At 38.7% G+C, this 16951-nt stretch overlaps 3 protein-coding genes across 5 annotated transcripts; all 3 read left to right on the top strand.

Moving 5' to 3' along the window:
- Window positions 1-1693: 1693 nt before the first annotated feature.
- LOC104814173 (probable inactive receptor kinase At5g67200) lies at window positions 1694-5226 on the top strand. The gene is given in 4 exon segments (XM_010542075.2): window positions 1694-3491; window positions 3494-3737; window positions 3739-3890; window positions 4408-5226. Coding segments are annotated over 4 exon segments (1962 nt in total). The 5' UTR covers window positions 1694-2554; the 3' UTR covers window positions 5037-5226.
- A 2154-nt stretch (window positions 5227-7380) lies between these two features.
- Window positions 7381-7817, top strand: LOC104814680 (ethylene-responsive transcription factor RAP2-1-like; the record flags this gene model as incomplete). The annotated part of the gene is made up of 1 exon (XM_010542854.1): window positions 7381-7817. A coding segment is annotated over exon 1 (369 nt), but the record flags the coding sequence as incomplete, so codon positions are not given.
- A 4520-nt stretch (window positions 7818-12337) lies between these two features.
- Window positions 12338-16851, top strand: LOC104814172. Of its 3 annotated transcripts, XR_771862.1 has the most exons (7): window positions 12338-12430; window positions 12825-13096; window positions 13388-14039; window positions 14138-14337; window positions 14786-15030; window positions 15140-16460; window positions 16617-16851. XR_771862.1 is itself a non-coding variant. In XM_010542072.1 (6 exons), exons 2-6 carry the CDS (start codon window positions 12825-12827, stop codon window positions 16246-16248), a joined length of 2478 nt encoding a protein of 825 aa, XP_010540374.1. In that variant the 5' UTR covers window positions 12338-12430; the 3' UTR covers window positions 16249-16851. The 3 variants fall into 3 exon arrangements, 2 of the variants coding, with proteins under 2 accessions (XP_010540374.1, XP_010540375.1); XM_010542072.1 differs by having other exon boundaries at window positions 15140-16851; XM_010542073.1 differs by having other exon boundaries at window positions 12338-12435; window positions 15140-16851.
- Window positions 16852-16951: the final 100 nt, after the last annotated feature.

Here is a 16951-nt window from a genome sequence, read left to right as displayed (position 1 = left end):
GAATCTCTAATTGTTCGGCCCTTGAGATTCTTCACCTCGTGAAAACACCCGAGTGCACCAATATCAGATTAGCCACCACTGCAGAGAAATGTAAGTTCCTGAGAAAGCTTCACATCGTTTTGCACAGAGGGCAGTGGCCAAGTTTTGCCCTCAGTTTTTTGCCCCAAAAAAAAAAAAAAGTTTTGCCCTCAGTTAGAAGAACTAGTTCTGATTGGCGTGAACCCAACAAATCTTGTCTTCTAAATGTCGGAACCTCGAGAAACTAGCATTGTGTTGTAGTAGTATTGCCAGGAAATGCACATCTTTGAAGAAGATATGTATCAAGAACTGTCTGGTTTCTGGCTTGGGAATAAAACTAAAGCCATTGTCAAAGGTTGCCCCGGTTTGGTGAAAATATAGTCATTAAGTACGGGCGAGTGTTCGGATTGTTTACGCCTACACTTTCCGCGAATATAGACGCCATGGGATCAAGTCATAACGATGGTGGGTTAGAAGAAACTGTGATTAAGTTCCCTCCTTTACACACCCAAATTAATCACGACCCACGCTTTTATTTGCGAATCCTTTTGTTTAATCTGCAAATTTTGGATTTTTTTCCCGCAGTTTATCGCAAATGTTCAAGCAGTCATAGTTGCTTACCGTCTTTGAAGTCGCGGGTACTCCATTTCAACCAGAGGAAAGTAGTGGCTTGGACTCATTTTATCCAAATCTCTAAGGTCTCACTCTCTTTCTCTGCATTTTTCCTTCTCCTTTTTCAGGGCCGGTTCATCTGCCCATCGGTATAGGTTGAACCGGGCATGGAAATTCTTCCATGGGAGTGTATTGCACGAAACAATACTCAGTTTCTTCAGATTCAGTTACGATTATAATTAAGTTTGATGAGATTTAGAGATTCCAGCAATCTTATGATTTCAACCGACCATTGGATGAACCGTGCGAAAAGGGTAAGTCGTATTGATCTTGGTCGATTTATTTCTACCGTTGTAGTTACTCGTCAAGGGTCAAGAACGATTTGTCCACTTGCATCAATAGAGACATACATGGTCACTTACTTTCAGGCAAAACTATAATGCTTACGTTTATGAGGCAGAGCACCTATAATGTACCCTTTGCTTTTACATATGTGTGGGACTTCATCTTGGTGAAAGGCTTTGGCCTAGGCAGGGGACCACAGACTCATCAAGCAGTACATGTATATTTATATATATATATATAAATATATATATGTGTGTGTGTAAAGGCAAGTGGATTGGAAAACACTTTATCGAGTGGTCAATTCGTATAATTCTTCGGATCTCCATTTGATAACATGACATCATTTACATTCACCAATATAGTTCATGCATGGTAACTATATATATACATACATATCAATCAAAATGTGTACAAAAGCGTTAGTTGTGCATGGGGCAAACATTAATATACAATACATTAATACATTTATCATATATACCCACCTCATGATAAGGAACACCGAAGCTTTGCGGATTCAAATTCAGTAGGACCCTGATTCAGTCATTGCCACAAGTAAAGATCAGAAGCTGCTATATTTTGTATCAGTGTAATCGTACAGTTCATAAAATCTAGTGATTAGTGCCATTTTTGATAAAATCGATATTCTTTATATATACTTATATTTTAGTCGATTTATTTCTACCGTTGTAGTTACTCGTCAAGGGTCAAGAACGATTTGTCCACTTGCATCAATAGAGACATACATGGTCACTTACTTTCAGGCAAAACTATAATGCTTACGTTTATGAGGCAGAGCACCTATAATGTACCCTTTGCTTTTACATATGTGTGGGACTTCATCTTGGTGAAAGGCTTTGGCCTAGGCAGGGGACCACAGACTCATCAAGCAGTACATGTATATTTATATATATATATATAAATATATATATGTGTGTGTGTAAAGGCAAGTGGATTGGAAAACACTTTATCGAGTGGTCAATTCGTATAATTCTTCGGATCTCCATTTGATAACATGACATCATTTACATTCACCAATATAGTTCATGCATGGTAACTATATATATACATACATATCAATCAAAATGTGTACAAAAGCGTTAGTTGTGCATGGGGCAAACATTAATATACAATACATTAATACATTTATCATATATACCCACCTCATGATAAGGAACACCGAAGCTTTGCGGATTCAAATTCAGTAGGACCCTGATTCAGTCATTGCCACAAGTAAAGATCAGAAGCTGCTATATTTTGTATCAGTGTAATCGTACAGTTCATAAAATCTAGTGATTAGTGCCATTTTTGATAAAATCGATATTCTTTATATATACTTATATTTTATATATATATATATATGCATCGTCATCCTTTTTCAGTGTTCACGTGACTCTGAGCTTGCAGCCCGACAGCTATTCTCTTTGTTTTCTCACGTCCCTTTGTCACGTACTGCTTGCTTCTTCACCGTTCTCTCTCTCTCTCTAAATAGTTTTGCAAGTAACCAAACAAATCCGATTTCGTAATCAGACATCATGGTCGCCATCGTCATGCTTCTTCTGTAATAAAGCCACTGCAGAAAATGCTCCCCAGAAACATACCCGTCTCTGGGTTTCTTCTTCTCCTCACTCTCTCCGCCATTGTTGCAGCTTCCTCGAACCGATCACGTGTCGTGCTTCACCGCGACGCTTCAGCTCTCTTGCTGTTCAGATCCGAAGCCGACTTGTGGAACAACAAGCTCGGTTACTTGAGCAACACGAGCTCCAAGTTCTGTCAATGGTGGGGTGTCACATGCTACGGCAACAGAGTCGTGCGTCTCGTCGTCGAAGATCTCTTCCTCGGTGGCCGACTTGCTCCCGACTCAGTGAGTCGACTCGACCAGCTCCGAGTCCTCAGCCTCCGAAACAACTCGCTCACTGGACCCGTCCCTGATTTCTCCGGTTTGGTTAACCTCAAGTCTCTGTTCCTCGATCACAACCACTTCTCCGGTTCGTTTCCGGTTTCGGTTCTCTCGCTCCACCGGCTAAGGACTGTTGACTTGTCTTTCAACAACCTCACCGGTCCGATCCCTTCCGGTTTAGCGTTTCTCGACCGGTTAACATCCCTCCGTCTCGAATCAAACCGGTTTAACGGAACCGTACCCGCTCTAAACCAGTCCTCGCTTCAATCGTTCAACGTCTCGGCTAACAACTTAACCGGCGCTGTACCGGTAACCGCCATTCTCCACCGGTTCGGCGTTTTTTCATTTCTGCGAAACCCTAACCTCTGCGGCGAGATCGTGCACAAGGAATGCCACCCACGGCCCAAATTCTTCGGCGAACCGGCAGAGATTGCGGCGGCGCCACCGCCGTCGATGGTGCTCGGAGAGAGCGCGCAGATCCGAGGCGTTGGGTTGACTCGGCCGAGTCACAGCAAGCACACGAGAATCGCCGTAATCCTAGGGTTTCTCTCCGGCGGGTTGATCCTCTTTGTCACGGTCGCGTGCCTCATCGCCGCCGTGAAGCGGCGGGGGGATGAGACCGGCGGGCGGTGGTGGCGCTGGACGCGGCGGAGACGGCGGAGGTGGCGGCGGCGATACAGATGGAGCAAGAGAGCGAGCTGGAGGAGAAGGTGAAGAAGATTCAGGCGGCGAAGAGTGGGAGCTTAGTATTCTGTGCGGGTGAGGTGCACCATTACTCGATGGACCAGCTAATGACTGCGTCTGCTGAGTTGTTGGGGAAAGGGACAGTGGGGACCACATACAAGGCGGTGCTTGACAACCGTTTGAGGGAAAGAGAAGTTTGTGCGTCACATGGAATCAGTCGGTGCGCTGAGACACCCTAACCTGGTCCCACTCAGAGCTTATTTCCAGGCTAAGGAAGAGAGGCTGTTGATCTACGATTATCTGCCAAATGGCAGCCTCTCATCGCTCGTCCACGGTAAGCTCTTTGGACCCTCTCACACTGTATACTTCCTTTTTTAATTATGTGTTTAGTATTTTAATCATGGCGATTAAGATTCTTTACTGAACTGAAGACATCAAGAATCTGTTGGATTGCGTGCGTGGGTTGGTGTTTTATTTAATTAGTGGTTACGAGATCTCTTCGGTTTCGGTTGTCGTTAGTTCATTATGGGCGTTTGAACACATTTAATGCAAGTCCTGTCCTCTGTTTTCTGACCAGCTTTACATCTACTCAGTGGTCTGATAATTTCTTTAATCGACCCATGTCATAAAGATTAAAGCTTTTCAGTTCCTCTTTGTTCCATGTCACCATTTTCATTGGAGTTCGAGTTTTATTGAAAAGATGACGTATTTATCACAGTACAGACATCAAAATCGTTATGGGTTTCGGTTATTTTACAGAAATTTTGCAACTTTAATGTCTGAGAGATTATGTAATATGTGGATCAATCGTTGGGTGGGAAAAAGTAAGGAAATTTTTTTGAACTTTGTAGGTACAAAATCGACGAGGGCAAAGCCATTGCACTGGACTTCATGCCTGAAAATAGCAGAGGATGTGGCTCAGGGCCTCTCCTACATTCACCAAGCGTGGAGACTCGTCCATGGTAACCTAAAATCCTCCAATGTCCTTCTCGGCCCCGACTTCGAGGCCTGTGTCGCCGACTACTGCCTCGTCCCACTCGCCACGAACCCTCCTCTCTCCGGGGATGAAAATGACGCGGATTCCGTCGCGTATAAAGCACCCGAAACCCGGCGTGGATCGAGCGCTCAGTCGGGGAAAGCGGACGTTTACTCGTTCGGGGTTCTGCTTCTGGAGCTTCTGACCGGGAAACAGCCTGCGAAGCTGCCCGTTTTGGCCGTGGATGAGATGGTGGAATGGGTGAGATCGGTGAGGGAGGACGGTCTCAGCAACGGCGGCGGTGGCGGAGGAGAAGAGGATAAGGATAAGTTCGGGATGCTGACGGAAGTGGCGGTGGCATGCAGTTCGGGATCGCAGGAACAGCGGCCGACGATGTGGCAAGTGCTGAAGATGTTGCAGGAGATCAAAGAGGTCGTGGTGATGGAAGACAGCGAACTGGAACTGGAACTGGCCGTGGATTCTTGCCATTCTGGAAACTCGTAGGTCTGATCAGTTCTTCGTTTCTGCGTTCGTTATTAACCGATATATCTCGTGTCTTTCTAACAGCCTAAAAATCCGTAATCGAAAGGAAATATGTTTTGTATTTAGTTTGATCTCAAGAAACTATCAAATCATAACCCAAAAATCTATGTTTCATTTTACATGTCTTAATCATATCAGGCAGTTGAGATCTTGTCAGTTGGTTATGTCGTAAACAACCTCCTTTCGGATCTAGTGTAATGGAAAAGGCAAAAGAGTTCAATGATTTTTTAAGATGTTATGGATCCATGTAGTGACAAAAAGAGTCCATAGAACCATATTTCTATAAAAGGCTACGGGTTCAATTCTAGTTTTCACCGAATATATCACCGATTTATTTGTTTAATGTGGTTTGTAGTCTATTATGTGAAGACTGGAAGTTTATCACCGCGTCGGAAAGACTGTGGTTGAATTCTCACAGTTATCCAAAATGAAAAAACTCTAATCTGAAATGCTGAATTATCTGTAAATCTTTTTCTTTTCATATCAATTATAACAACAACTAACATATAATACTGAAATTGAACAATTGTGTCCATGAAAATGGAAGAGTCGTCTGTATACCAAAAATTGATAAAAGTCTCATAGGTTAGTGTAGAAAACCTTCCCACAAAAACAAATGGGTGCTGTAGATTTTTTTTTAAATGTATTGTATGTTTCACTGTATTTTCTAATTCATTCATTAAAAATTAAAAAAAAATGGCCTAATAATATTCCTAGCCCTGTATATATTGCTCACATTTATATCCAACATTAAAATAATACTTGATACAATATTCATTATTATTCAGGTTATTTTGATTTTAGAAAAATTATAACCATTCGGTTCGTTATGGTTTAAGATTCTGTTCAATTTTTGTTTTTATTCGGTTTGGATCGAACTCAATTTTTTTTCGGTTTTAAAAAAATTACAATCATTCGATTTCTATACATGATTTAATCTGATTATGATTATATATTATTTAATTTGGATCTGTTCGATTATTAAGTTCTTAATCAAATTGATCTGAACTATAAAAAGCCAATGCGGACGATTTTTGAAACGTTATCGAAAACGTTGTGATGTGAGGAAAGAAGAATCTTCGTGTTCATCTCGATAGCAAAGAATCCACGATATAACCCTATCTCTCTTGGTTAATATTGGTTACAATCATTTTGTTTTTGTGATGGAAGATTTTTTATTTTTTTTTTGTTAAATCAATGCATATATATAACTGTGGATGTCAAAATGACTTTTTTTTTTATTAGAGGAGGAATTGAATGTGTCGGTTAGGAGTGGATTGACTTTTATTCTGTGAAAATTTTGTCGGCGGCTTGGATTGAAAAATACCGAACAACATTAAAACTTTTTGTCAACTACTAATAAATTTAAATTTAATATTTGTCTTTATAAAACAATCTAAACAAACTATAATATTTAGAGTTATTGATAAATTAAATCAACTTTTTTAAATAAGGCTTTTAAAGCATTTTCCTCAAATTTAGTGTACCTTTTTTAGACATGATAAAAAATAACAGACCGTTTGTTCTACAAGTCGGCCGTTTTGGTTAGTCCATCAAAATGGGAATGTTATATATATATATATATATACTAATTATTTCGTAAGTGATTGGATGTTTAATCTGTAGACGAAAGTCCAAGCCCAGAAGTTTTCTTATTAGTAATTTTTTTTTTTTGGGGGGGGGGGGGATAAATTTTTTCACACTGACGAGATTAAAAACTTTGAAAATAGTATAATTTAATTTTGAATTCTTTTTTTTTTCGTGCGGTTTGCTGATAGAAGAAGAGCAAATATTTATGGGGGGGAAAGCAAAAAAAAACTACAATAGGCAAATTAATAATCGGGGATCGGATTTGTCTCTGTCCCGAGCCTCTTTTGAATGTTGAGAAATTCACCTCGTGTAATGTAGAGCGAAACAATATACTTCGTGTGTACGTACGTATATATGTATGTACGTACCTATATATTCTCACCAACTAATATAATATATATATATATATATAATACATATATATACAGGTTACTATGAAAAGTAGAATCACAGTGAAATATGGGACGTAATTTTCGTGGAAATTGATAAACAAAGGTGTGATGGAAAACCAACACTTGACGTCTCAAAAGAGATAAGAAACTCATCGACGGAAGCTGACGGCTTTATAATTTGTCGGCTAAGCTTTGGTTTATCTTTGCGTACGTGTCAACCTTCCCAATAAAAAAAACCCACAAAAAAAAATATCACTCTCTTCTATATATACACACACATATACATATACACACGCACAATCTAAACCCTTAATTGTAATCTCTCTCTCATATACGCGCACGCGCACACAGAACAAACCATTTATTTTTCCTTTGGGGGGGTGGGCAATATATGGTGGACGAAGAAGAAGAGGAGGAGGAGGAAGAAGGGTTGATGTGCTCTACGGCGTCGTCTAGCCGGAAAACTCGCCGGAGAGACGGCGGAGAAACGGCTCCGTACAAAGGTGTACGGAGGAGGAAGTGGGGGAAATGGGTCGCTGAGATACGTGAACCAAACAAAAGGTCGCGTTTATGGTTAGGCTCTTACTCCTCCGCCGTCGCCGCCGCCAGGGCTTACGACATCGCCGTCTTCTACCTCCGTGGGCCCTCCGCCCGCCTCAATTTTCCCGACCTCTTGCCTCAAGATGTCGCCGACGCCGGCGACGGAGCCGTCATCTCTGCCGATGCCATAAGGAAGAAGGCGGCTGAGGTTGGCGCCACGCCCACCGTCACGGCCGCCGAAGCGGCGGAGTGTGATCAGGCGACCGAGGGGAAACCGGATTTGAATAAATTACCGGAACCGGAAGACATGTAGTATGTGTCTTTAGGGTTTTATTTTTCTCTTTTTCTTTTTTGGTATAGATCGTGAGACTCGAACCCGTGGTCGTTTCTATGAAAAACATCAGAATCCGAAGAGACATATATAACATATTAGGGTTTGCTATTTTTCCTTAGTTTTTTTTTTAATCGAGATCGAAAGAACGTGGATCCGTGCGTGCGTCACGAAAAATAAAAGATCTAGGGTTTTCTTTATCAGTGATTAATTATATATGTATATATACATGCACAAATATGTGTGTGTATACAGATACACATACATCAATATACATGTATATGTGGGCATATATATGGTGGTGATGAGGCTGCCGGAGACAACGGGAAAGTGGTTCTTTCTGAATGGGATCGGGCGACGAGTTATGATTGGAGGTATCTTGATTTTTTTTTTCTTTTTTCTTATTTTTGTGTAATAAGTCTATTTTTTTCCCTTTAATATATACTTCCATTCACCTTCATGTAGTGTTATGTATATGTCATGCTTATAAGCTCAAAATTTTATAACCTTACGTAAGCCTATATATACACACGCACACACGCGCACACACAATTACCTTCGGATTAGTTGTTAATTCTTGATAATTAAAATAATATTGCATGAAATGCTTATACACAAAATATTGTGTTTCGCCAATGCCCTTTCGATGTTATTAATTATTGTCATTGATGATTGGGTTATGAGATCAGTTGGTTTCAAATGGAATGATCTGTTCATCATCCATTACAATTACAATTACTGTAATGAACCATTAATTAACGGAAACGACAATATTTTGTTTAACCGATATATCAGTATATGTGATTTATTTGTTACTTTTGTATAATATTTTATAAGAAAAATGCAAATTGCATAAAGGCGAAACTCTACAGTTATATGATTATTTAATTTATCTACCAGTTAAATAGATTCTTATTTGTAAATTGCAGCTTTTCACAAAAAGGGTTTTACAAAGCTATAACTTGGCTATCCATTAGCTTATAAAAAAAACTTGTGTATCCGTTAGTAGGAAAAATAATAGCAATTAATATATTATAATCTGGAGATTGATCCAATTGTTAATATTGCAAAGTACTAATAAACTAGTATCAGTTAATTAACGTTTTAATTAAGCAGCTGGTCCAATAAATTGTATAATCATTTCATTTATTAACCTTCAAAACGCGTAAAGGAACATCTTTGTCCCTTCTTCAATCGACGATTTTAGGTTAATTCTTGGACGCAGTAGTAGTCGGTGGGCATGAGGGGGAAACGGAGCGAAGTGCATGTCTATAACTACAAAACGGCACACATGGGGGGGATGTAGAGAGAAGAGATGTCTACGTCGTATACATGTCACGGGGCCCAATGCAACGATTAGGAAAAAAGAAAAATGTTTGTCGGTTAGGTAAAATCGTTAGTTGGCGGGGCTTATCGCTCCTATTTATAATTACTAATACCACTAATCAAAATTAATGCAATGGCAATTTTTTTTATTTATCAATTTGTTTGTATTTATTTGTCACTTATTACCAACGATTAATTAATTAAATAAACCATAGTATAACACAAAATGTGCATAGAGTATCATAGACAATTCGTATGGCGGCTACCTATAAGACATGTCGAAGTGTTGGATTAATTTGTAGGATCACCCAACAGCTTCAGCTTGTGGGCGAGTGGTCAGTAGCTGAGTGTAAAACACTCAGAGATTGGCGGTTCGATTCCTGATTGGGGAGGAATTTTCACATGGACTGCCCCGATCCTCTGGGAGATGTAGTTGGACCAAAGATCCGATGAACTTCCGGATTATAAATTTTTTTTTGTAGAATCAACAAAAAAAAAACTAAATTATCTTAAATATATAACATAATCATAATAAAAAACGTAAATGTCAATTATATCTCGACATATCTTATAAAAACATTAAACTGTTATATTTATGTAGAATCTCTTTATTTAAAGGCAACGTAAAAAAAAATCTTAAGCTCTTCATACCTATATATAAAAAAATATTCGATTATGAAATGATTTTTAGAAAAAATTTTCTTGAACAAAAAAATATGAAGAACTATTATTTTTGTTAGGGGTGTCAATTTGGGTCCGAGACCCGAAGTTCGTCCCGATCCAACCCGAAAAATAGCGGGTTTCAGGCCGAAGTTTCTTGGCCCAAAAAAAATCGGGCTTTCGGATCGGGCTCAAATCGGACTTCGGACTCGAGTCGGGCCGACCCGAAAGCCCGATTTTTTTTAAAAAAAAAAAAGAAAAAAAATCACATTTACAAAGAGAGATCTGCAGGTGGTTCCGATCCAACCCGATTCGATTCGAGCCCGAAATGCATAGGGTCGGATTTCAGACTTAATTATATAGACCCGAAAAAATCGGACCGACCCGAACCCGAACTCGAACCCGAAACTTCGGGACCGAGTGTAGGCTCGGGCTGGATCAGACCGGACCGGCCCGATTGACACCCCTAATTTTTGTTACTATTGATATAAGGACCAAAAGTTATATATATATATATATATATATATATATATCAAATTGGGATCAGATTTTCTCTCTGCCTGTGCAAAACCCCACTTCATTGGAATTTTCTTCTGCTGATCTTGTTTGGTCCAAGGTCGAAGGTTACCGAGATAATATTGATAGAGTTGCCCTCATCCCGTATACCCGAGTTGACGATTTTGTACGAGGTGAATCTTCAAATAAAGATTGCCCCACGAGTTTTCATGTCGAAGCAAGACGAAGGAAATCCGTAGAGAAGAATTACAAGCCTAAGGTTGATGGCATCTTGGAGTATATTCTGTAAGTTGCTAATTTGTTATTTATAGCTCAAACATAGTGGCTGTTCTTCGGTTACATTGACTCTAATCTTCTCGTTTCTTCCTTTTCTCTTTGTTTCTCCTTGTTAGCTTTTTATTAATCTCCGTCGTTTGTGCTTGCCTCCATGGTTATTTCTTTAATGAAAACCATTCATAAAATGACACATTCAAATAAACCGACTTGTTTTTTAAGCTTGCGTTTCATATGCTGCTTTCATGAAAGCCATTTCGTAGTTGAAACAATGGTTTTAAATCATTCCCTTTCTGTAATTAGGTATTGGTGTTCCTTTGGACCAGATGACAACAGGAAAGGCGGAGCTGTACGGCCAATTTTTATGAAATTTGTATAATATAAAAATTTTGAAAAAAAAATTAAATAGAGTTTGAGAGTATAAATAAGAAGAATAACTCAGTTAATGATTTCCGTAAATATGTGCGATTGCACAAAGAAAAAAGTTGAGATGAAAAAGCTCACAATATTATTATGACGACGATCCATTAGACGAAATGGATGCAGCCATGATCCTACGAAAAATTCCAAATGTTTAATTATATAATTAATGAGTGAATATATATATATATATATATATAAAATTTGAACTAAATCTTCAATGCATATCATAAAAACATTTTTAATTAAATGATATGAATTAAGCTTGAGTAATACAGAAAATTGTTAATAATTGCTACATACTCAATGCATGATAAAAATATTTTTAATCAAACAACATGCATGAAAGATAGTTATTCTTCATAAGCAAATTAACAACAAATTAACAACAAAGTGTTCCATAATTTTCTTGTTAGAGACGACGATTTCTAATTTTTTTGTTCATGGTCTTTTATAACGAATTTAAAATATAACAATTTAGATTTTTTTTTCAATGTATAATAATTTAGAGTTTTTTTATAATATTTATAAGGAGTGCGCTAGTTTAATTTTTATAATGTAATATTTTAAAATTTATGATAAAATATATCTATTTTTATAGTCATTAAAAATGAATTGTCCATATAAATAAACATTATTTAAAAATAAAATTATTTAGACGCATATGTACAAAACTAGCAATTTTTAACACAATTACCAAACTAATAATGATTAAAGCCAATTAAAGTATCTAAAAAAATTATTATAAAAAATACATGATACCTTATATATAAAATTTTGTAGAATTTATTATTTTAAAATAAAAAGTAGCATAGTCTACTCACTTATTATAAATTTAAAATTTTAATAACTCTAAGAAATTGTTGATAATTTCGAAAATTTATAAAAAAATAATATTTAGATTTATTATATATTTTAAAAATAGTTAATATACACGAGTGAGGAAATATATCGAGTGCTTGTGATAAATTCTAATACATTGAATGAGAAGTGTTAATCCCGAATCTTAAATTGACTGATATCCAGGACGCGTATTTTATTTTCAAAATATGCGGGGTGGTGATAGTGAGACAGAAAGTTTTCAGGGTCTAATTATATAAATAGAACAGTTCGATGGGAAAACAAGATAATAACAATGTATTAAAGGACTAAAGTGAAAATTATATTAAATGAATTTTAAAAAGATGAAAGAAAATATACTGCGATGGGTTTAGCCGTTTAGGGCATTCGATCTCTCTCCGCCGTTAACCTCTCCGTCACCGACATTTTCGCCGCCGTCTCGGTCGTGCCGTCGGTTGTCTCCTCCTGTAAGGAATATCTCTTTCTCCCTCTTCTTTATACTCCTATATTACTGCTTCTCTGTCTTTGCCTCGAGCTCGGTTTCAGTTCGTTTGGTGGACGTTTAAAGTTCCGTGCTTGTTTTGGGGATGCAATTACAGAATCCCATGTTAAGGTTCGATCGATTCGGTGATGAGTTGTTCGTCGAAGCAACGAGAGTTGAAACCTGAACTTGTGTCTGCTAGTGAACTCTTCCATATGCAGCGTGTCTTTCTCCGTTGCATTCGACATCTTTTTTTGTGGGCATTCCTCTGTCTAATTTAGAGTTACTGGATGTAGTTTATTCATTTAACGCCTCCAGGAAATTTCTTATTTGGTATTCGTTGTTAGTGGTTTGATTTGATCATACTCGTATGAATGCAGATGGCTAGATGGGATCAGATTTTCTCTCTGCCTGTGCAAAACCCCACTTCATTGGAATTTTCTTCTGCTGATCTTGTTTGGTCCAAGGTCGAAGGTTACCGAGATAATATTGATAGAGTTGCCCTCATCCCGTATACCCGAGTTGACGATTTTGTACGAGGTGAATCTTCAAATAAAGATTGCCCCACGAGTTTTCATGTCGAAGCAAGACGAAGGAAATCCGTAGAGAAGAATTACAAGCCTAAGGTTGATGGCATCTTGGAGTATATTCTGTAAGTTGCTAATTTGTTATTTATAGCTCAAACATAGTGGCTGTTCTTCGGTTACATTGACTCTAATCTTCTCGTTTCTTCCTTTTCTCTTTGTTTCTCCTTGTTAGCTTTTTATTAATCTCCGTCGTTTGTGCTTGCCTCCATGGTTATTTCTTTAATGAAAACCATTCATAAAATGACACATTCAAATAAACCGACTTGTTTTTTAAGCTTGCGTTTCATATGCTGCTTTCATGAAAGCCATTTCGTAGTTGAAACAATGGTTTTAAATCATTCCCTTTCTGTAATTAGGTATTGGTGTTCCTTTGGACCAGATGACAACAGGAAAGGCGGAGCTGTACGGCCAAGTAGGAGCACATACGTTAGAAAGAAGAATAATGCTGGCCGACCCAATTCCAAAAGAGGGTGCAGGTGTCACTTCATTGTGAAACGTTTAATTGCAGAACCAACAGTGGCTCTGATAATTTATAACAATGACAAGCACGCAGATGAAAAAGGATTGCCGTGTCATGGGCCACAAGACAGACAGGCTGCCGGAACAAGAGCCATGTTTGCGCCATATATATCAGAAGATCTTAGGTTACGTGTATTGTCTTTGCTTTATGTGGGTGTCTCTGTGGAGACCATAATGCAAAGACATAATGAGTCGGTGGAAAAACAAGGTGGTCCAAGTAATCGAGATGATTTGTTAACCCACAGATATGTTCGGAAACTAGAGAGGAGTATCCGACGTTCAACATATGAGCTCGATGAGGATGATGATATCAGCGTCAATATGTGGGTCGAAAGTCATCAGAGTCAGGTGTTTTTCTTTGAGGGGTTCTCTGATTCAGACCCTTTTACTTTGGGTATCCAAACTGAGTGGCAGTTGCAGCAGATGATTCGATTTGGCAATTGCAGCCTTTTGGCTTCTGATTCAAGGTTTGGGACGAATAAACTCAAGGTCTGTCTTTTTTCCTCACTGCTGATGTACAATTATTAAATTTTGTTTTTAGTGTTATCAGGAAGATTCTCAGATAAATTTATTGCATTTGTTTTCAGTATCCTATACATAGTTTGGTTGTCTTTGACTCGGAGAATAAGGCTATTCCAGTAGCTTGGATAATGGCACCGAGATTTTCTGGTGGAGATACATATAGATGGATGAGAGCGCTTTATAATCGAGTCCATGCCAAAGATCCCTCGTGGAAGTTGGCTGGGTTCATTGTTGATGATCCTTTTGCTGATGTCATTACAATCAGGTTGGTTACTTCAAACACTGGTGTGTCCTTCTATACAAATCTTGTTTTAGGAAAATTGGCAGACTTAATTACAGCAGGAGGCTTGGGAAAATCTCACATTTGTTTATTTTAGGGCCTCAAGTTGAGTCTCAGCAACCAAATGCTGAACATATTGAATTAAACATGCGTTAGTAATTTCTGAAATTGGAGCACTATTTAGTACGATTTTGGAAATTTAAAGTGTTCCATCTGATGGCATAAAGAATGAATTGGCTTTGAAGAAAAGAAAGCACCAGGATTAAAATGATGGTCGAAGGCTTATCATTCTACAGTAGATAGTGAAACTGCATTGTTCTTTGGCTCTAGACTTGTGCAGTTTTAGAAATCCAGCCCAAATTCCACATCAGGTACCATTTGTTACATCTATATGCCAAATTTGAGTCGAAAAGTTACTTTTTATGATGTCCAGGGATGTCTTTCAGTGTCCAGTTTTATTGTTGTTTTGGCGTGTTCGCCATGCATGGCAAAAGAACATATTCAAGAGATGTGCAGAAACAGAGATCCGTGTCGAGATCTCAAGACAACTTGGACATGCCGTAGATAAAATCTGCAGAAGGCAAGGAACATTCTCATTGTTTGAGGATTTTTTGGAAGATTCTGTAGATAGCTCGGATTTCATGGAATACTTTAAAGCTGTGTGGTACCCTAGAATAGGTCAGTTTCTATATGTCTCTTCCTTCTTGGTCTCTACATAAACAGCTCAGGGGCCATAATTTTCATGTTCTTCTTGAGAATGACTTTTACTGTGCAATCTATATGACAGGGGCATGGACAACTGCTCTACAATCTCTTCCCTTGGCAAGCCAAGAGACCTGTGCAGCTTTGGAATTTTACCACTTTCAGTTAAAGTGCAGGCTGTTGAATGAGAGGGAGCCCGATATCTATCAACGTGTTGACTGGTTGGTTCATAAGTTAGGCACGAAAGTACATTCCTACTTTTGGCTTGATGAATATTCTGGGAAAGAAAATTTTGCAAGGTACTGGAAAGAGGAATGGGTGAGCGGGTTGACTTCTTTCCGCAAAGCATTGAGCATTCCGGATTCTGATGTTGTAATCACTGACAAATCTGCAAAAATCACAGATGAGAATGATCGTGATAAAGCTTATATTGTATGGAATCCTGGGTCACAGATTGGCATTTGCACTTGCAGCTGGGCTGAAAGGGGTTACATGTGTGAGCACATTATCAAAGTAATGAAATTTTGCCGTCGTAATGGTTCCACTGTGCCGTCTGCTAGCTTTCTTCAGTATTGTCAGACCTTGATTGATCTGCTTCACTGCCCACCTCGTGATTCCTTGTTTCGTGACTATTCAGTCTCTTTAGCTGTCTCCGTGGAAAAGCAAATAAATACACTCAGGGTTCTACGAAGCAGTGATACTGGGGAAGAGACCGCGTGGAAAGAGACATCCAACACGGAACAAGGTCGTGGATTATTACTTGACGAAATGAATTCTTTAGATAAACAAGAGGTGGTTGCCAATACTGAAAGTCTGGGCACCGAGAAAGGGACCGGACGTTTGGGCACTGAGAAAGAGAGTAAAACCATGGAGTCCATGGAAGATGGTAACTCATCCGAGAAACCTTCTGCAGTTGCCAACACTTCCTATCCGAATTGTGAGGATGTTATGGATTCTCAGTCAGAAACACCATCTGCTCTCTCTCGGGAAACTGAATCTATTGAGCATCCACCTAGCTATGAACCGCCTCTAAAAAGGTGTAAGCATGGTGAATTTGACAATAGAAAACCGGTTGATGACCAAATTGCGGTGATTGGCGACATTGGCAATATCCCGAGTACACCTTTGCCGGAAGGAGAGTCACATGATTCTGATGCTGTTCAGATGATAGCTAATAACGAAGTTGATGGTTAGATCCATCCCTCTCGGAGAGTTTCAGAGCAAAGATCAGACTAGAAATACGCTATTTCAGCTTGTGTGTACATGACAAGTTCAAAGAAAATATAGCTTCTGCAACTCAGAACATGACAGTGAACAACGTTTGAGAATATCAAAACTCTTCAGGCACAGAATGACGTGGGTTTTGGCATTCAGGGTGAAGGAACAAAAACTCTCAAGTTAATCCGGTTAGTGTCTCTCTCTCTTTGTGTTTCTTCTATGGATAGATATCAAACCGATCTTACCGTTGCTTTGAACGGCGAAGAAAGGGAAAATGGATTTCGAATTTCAATCTTGATGAGCCCATCTTGGCCACTTGGTGTTTGAATCTCCGAACATGACAGTGCTCAGGAGGAGTTGGTCTGGTAGTACATAATTGAAACTTGAAAGGCTTGGACATCCACATGATAAGGGGATGTCCAGGTACCCTGGGTACGAGAAACGGAGTGACGTGTTTGTCTGGAACTATAAAACGGCACGCATGTGAAGTAGGCAACATAGAAACGTACCTATGATTTTGTGTTTTGTGCTCTTTTTCACCTTTTTTTTTATATATAGTTTATTGCGTTTGATTGATCATTTATTGTGCTTTTCAACGACACTCGTGATTGTTTTTTTTTTTTTTTTTTTTTTGCTAAATGTATAGTTAGCATCCGATTCAAATGCGTAACTGCATTCG

The sequence above is a fragment of the Tarenaya hassleriana genome, unplaced genomic scaffold (genome assembly GCF_000463585.1).
Source record: "Tarenaya hassleriana unplaced genomic scaffold, ASM46358v1 Cleome21, whole genome shotgun sequence".
NCBI lineage: Eukaryota > Viridiplantae > Streptophyta > Magnoliopsida > Brassicales > Cleomaceae > Tarenaya > Tarenaya hassleriana.
The sequence above is the reverse complement of the archived record's forward strand: the minus strand, read 5'-3'. Positions and strand labels throughout refer to the sequence as shown.